Here is a 4828-nt window from a genome sequence, read left to right on the forward strand (position 1 = left end):
AGATCTAGCAGTTTTTAGAGCTTTTCTATAAGTAGAAGTACTTTCCCGCCATGCAATACGAAATAGCTCTAGTTTTGTTTTCTTCCAACTGTGCTCCATTTTCTGGGCTGCTCTCTTTAAGGCGCAAAGAGATTGGATCACAAAACAGGTAGGCTGTATGCAGGGGTTAAATTGGGATTTGATGTGTGGGGGGGGCTCTATGGTGTCAGGCTTTTATATATATATATATATATATATATAGCATATATGATTTATTTTGAAGCAATATTCTTCAGTTTTCTATCAGCTGTGACATATAAATCTGCATGTTTTTTTTTTAGATTTAATCCAAGGCCATTTTTTACCTTTATAGAGGGCATTTTCCCCCTAACCTCATTAATACTTCATCTTTCATTTCAGATGCTTACATTTAATCTATAAATTCAATTATAATAACGTGATTATTGTTATCTGTACGTTAAGGTTAGAAAATTAAATTAAATCATTTACACTGAAAAAATACAACTGCATTGAATAATGTTATGAGATTGTTTTAAATATTTTTTGGAATATACAAACAAGAAATGATGCTGGAAATGATACTTTTAAACTAAATTAAAATGCCAGTAGGTGCCAGTAGTGAGCGTTTGAGTGAGTCACTGAGTTGTTCATTCAAACGATTCGTTCAAACTGCAGATTCAACAGATGTTTATGCATGGGCTAATGAAACTTTGACTCAAACGATTCGTTCAGAACACGGAATCATCGACTAGTTGCTGGGAGTTGCGCTGTGTTTCCGCCTAAAATGTAGGTGACCTAATATTATTGTATTTGCTTATTGAACAGTTTATTGAACTATTAAACAGTCGTAATGGTGAAAACGTTGTGTGATGTTGCCTAACTAACTGTATTTTAAATATAAAAACTTTTCATTTTGAATTTTTACCTCAGCATGCTTACTTGTCTGGGTTAATGAAGCGTTAATGTCCAGCCCTGGGGTCTATGTGCCGGGGCTCATCCCCGAACGGCCCCGGCCCAATTTAAACCCTATATGTAGCCTGTACCAAATACAGCACGGATAGCGGAACGTATCAAAAGAATAGAGACTTCAAAAGTAATCTTTCCTTCATCTCTCTTTTCTGAATGCATTCTATTTTATTTTTAGGGTTCTTAGTGAAAGGTCCTTCTGGTCCTCTGGTTGTTCCTCTGGGGTCTTCGGTGGTTTTACCTTGTTATGTTGATGAACCCTTACCTTTGAAAGGACTGAAGGTGATTTGGGTACGAACCGATGCCAATACTTTAGTGCATGTGTTCCAAGATTATGAGAGTCGACCAGAAGCCCAGTATCAGGATTATCATGATAGAGCTCATTTCTTCACTGATAAAATTAAACATGGAAACTTCTCCCTCCGTCTGGAAAATGTGAGAGCTGAAGATAAGGGTTTCTACAGATGTAAGGTTTACACCGAGCAGGAATCTGATGAAACTCTGGTTCAAATTAAGTCAGTTGGTGAGTGAAAATCTTTTGAGTTCTGGCCAACGTTTATAAATGAATTTCACTTTATTGTATTTTGATATTTTGTGTATTCTTCCAGAGCATCTGATGGTATCAGGGTCCAATCATCCCGTATCTGCGTATGTGGGTGAGGACGTCACTCTGAACTGCTCTGCAGACTCTCATATCCCACCTGAGGAGATTGATGAAGTTTCGTGGAGGAAAACAGACAAAAATGAAATCATCCAGGTTCTGGTCTTTGAAAAGAATCAAATAATTCCAGCAGATGAGCGATACAGACACAGAGTTGATTTCTTCACTGCTGAAATCCCCAAAGGAAACTTCTCTCTCAGACTGAAGAGTGTCAGAACTGAGGATAAAGGAGTTTACATGTGTCAAGTGTTTGCTGGAAATTTTTCAGCCAACACAACTGCAGTACTGGAGCAACTGGGTGAGCAAAAAAAAAAAAAAAGCATACAATGATATATGAGACAAACAAATTTAGTTAAAGGGGTCATATGATGCTGCTAAAAAGAACAGTATTTTGTGTATTTGGTGTAATGAAATGTGTTTATGCGGTTTAAGGTTAAAAAAACACATTTTTTTCCACATACTGTACATTATTGTTTCTCCTCTATGCCCCGCCTTAGAAAGGAAAAATTTAAATAGCATCATATGACCCCTTTAAATGAAGATGTCATTTGCATGCGCAATGTTATTTGAATCAATTTTTTTTTCTGAAGAATGAAAAGCACAAATAGTGATGAATGTCCAAATATTTAATGCCATGAATGAATATTTACTGACTAACCCACTGTTTTTTAGAGGGTGATCAAAATGACAATTCGACCTTAGAACTTTTAGAAACTTTTTTAAAAGTTTAGAACGATTTTATACAGAGATTTGTAGGTATCTTTGTTGCATTGTATGCCACTGGTGACTTTACATGTTCTTTTTCTAAAGTTTGTATGCCTGTAACTCAAGAGGCAATAAAGATGTCTTAATGTCCTTTTCGATTCTGGTTCTTAACCAACTTTTCTTTTGGTACACTTTCTCTGAATGTACAATGCTCATGAATATTTAATGAGACAAGTACTGCAGGCACTTAATGATTGGTTGGCTGTTGCTTAAGTCAGCATAGCATTTTAGCACCACACTGTTCACACTGTATAACCACAAAATTGTGTTGATACTTCAGTTTTAATGTTAAGCTTTCCTACATGCATTGTTATTCACTAATACTATACAGAGAAAGTTGTGGAATGATTTTCCTTTAATAAGTGAAAGCAATGTAATGTTTGTGTGTCACAGGTTTCTCTGTTTTACACATAATTGTGTTGATTCTCTGTATTGCTGCATCTGGATCTGCACTGCTGCTGTCAGTTCTGTGGTATCTACAACACAGATCATCAAACACAAGTATGTTTGCACAGAAACTGTTCTTATTTGTTTATATGTTAGTAGGTTAATGACTTTAAACAAGTGGACATTTTCAGTCCAAACTATATATGCTAAATAATTATTTCAATAACATTTCTGACTGAAATTCATTTCTCTCTAGCTAAAGCCCTGTTTCTTCAGATGTCTGTAGTCACTGTACCAAACCTTGTTATGTTTTTTGCCTTTTTGTTCTGGGGTGTTATTGAAGGTGAGTATCTCGGCTGTAATAATTATGTATCTAGCATTATAACAATTGAAGAAACTATCAGTGTTTGGTTGTATCAATTTAGCTTTATTTTAAATTATAAAATGGATTAATTCATAGTTTTGTAGAACAAAAATCAATTTATTCCTTGGGATGTCATCCCTGTTATTAAAATCGCTGATTGTTTTCCCCCCAAGGATTTCTGAGTGAGACGGTTGCCTGCTGCGCTCATTATTTTCTGAGGCCTCTTCTTCTCTTATGGGCAGCCCCACATTCAGAACATTTCCCAGGTTTGTTCACTTTGATGAACATAATTTGTTTTAATCACAGGAATAAATGACATCTATCATATATTCACATAGAAAATGCTTATTTTAAATTGTAATATTTCACAATATTACTGTTTTTACTGTATTTTTGATCAAGTAAATGCAGCCTTGGTGAGCAATAACAGACTTTTTTCAAAACAAACCAAAAAAAAAAAAATCTTAATTTTACTTTTGAAAGGATCATTTCCATTTCAAGTGTTGTTGTTTATTTGATGGTTTTAATTGCATTATACGTTTTGTAGTTGTTTCGAGTTGTACTTGATTACAAGCTTTTCTGTTTTACAGGCAGTCGTGAAACAGTTGTGCACTGCATCGTTCATCTACAATATTCCCTCTTTACAAATGTTGTTTATTCAGGTAGACAAATTTGAATATTCGACCATATCAAATGATAGGATACTGATACTCAATAATGACGTATTTTGGGTTCAGTACAAGTTAAGCTCAATCAGCAGCATTTTGTGTAACTTTGTTTAAAAATACTATCACGTAATTGATGATGATCGTGCATTTCTTCCTTTGTCCTAGTTCTTTTTAAATCTTTTTGGGAAAAAAGTCTGAGATATGACGAATCTGACAGAGTCCTGATAACAATCCTCTTTGGGATAATGATTCTGATATGCATCGTCAATATCGTTTTCTGTAAGTATTTATGTATCGTTCTTAGCCATAACCATGCTGCAAAAGCAAATTATATCGAATTTTTTTCATCAGCTCGGCAGTGTTAATCTAATCGTTTTATTTAAACATTTATTAGAGAAATCTCAGCATTATATATTGTATATTGTCCATTTGATTCTTTATAAACGTGTTACTGTCATTCATTTCGTTGTATCGCCGACACTGAACACAGATTTCAGCTTAAATTTAAACTCTAATTGGCTTAAAGGTCCCCTGAAATGCATAGAAACACGCAGCGTTAAGCCTCGTACACACCGGGACGATTATCGCGCGCGCTTATCGCCGACGTTTTTCGACGCGTCTTTTGTGTTCATACCCAAGCGATTTTCGTTGGCGATGAGCCGAGTGAATGTGCAAATTCACTCCCTGACATTAGATGGCGCTTAATGAAAAACAGAAATACCCCAGTACACATCGAATCCTATTTGATCTGCAATTCCTCTCCATAACAACTCCCTCTTATCGAGATTTTTGTAGTCGCTGTCGCGTTTGTCATAAAGCCCTTTGTGTTCAGACACCAATGAGACCAGCAGCTCTACATTCATCTTGCCTCGATGCATCTTCTTGGTCTACTTACTTCCTCTTCGTCCTTAGGTATCAATGTGTGCTCGGCAAGACCGTTTTGTGCTTAAGCACCACCAAGTCGTGTTTTACTGTAACTTCAGCAGCTCCAGGCACGTAACAAAAGCGCCAATCTCA

General features: G+C 35.8%; 1 protein-coding gene across 1 annotated transcript in view; it reads left to right on the top strand.

The window, feature by feature from the left end:
* Nucleotides 1-962: 962 nt before the first annotated feature.
* The window catches only part of LOC107751645 (uncharacterized), a 7776-nt gene continuing 3910 nt past the window's right edge, over nt 963-4828 (top strand). Inside the window, exons 1-8 of the mRNA XM_016567385.1 lie at nt 963-1032; nt 1145-1489; nt 1575-1925; nt 2786-2893; nt 3036-3122; nt 3317-3409; nt 3734-3805; nt 3977-4090. Of these exons, the coding sequence (XP_016422871.1) occupies nt 963-1032; nt 1145-1489; nt 1575-1925; nt 2786-2893; nt 3036-3122; nt 3317-3409; nt 3734-3805; nt 3977-4090 (1240 nt within the window). The remainder of the gene's footprint in view (nt 1033-1144; nt 1490-1574; nt 1926-2785; nt 2894-3035; nt 3123-3316; nt 3410-3733; nt 3806-3976; nt 4091-4828) is intronic.

This window comes from Sinocyclocheilus rhinocerous, unplaced genomic scaffold, assembly GCF_001515625.1.
Source record: "Sinocyclocheilus rhinocerous isolate Xijiao unplaced genomic scaffold, SAMN03320098_v1.1 scaffold1553, whole genome shotgun sequence".
In the NCBI taxonomy this organism is placed as follows: domain Eukaryota; kingdom Metazoa; phylum Chordata; class Actinopteri; order Cypriniformes; family Cyprinidae; genus Sinocyclocheilus; species Sinocyclocheilus rhinocerous.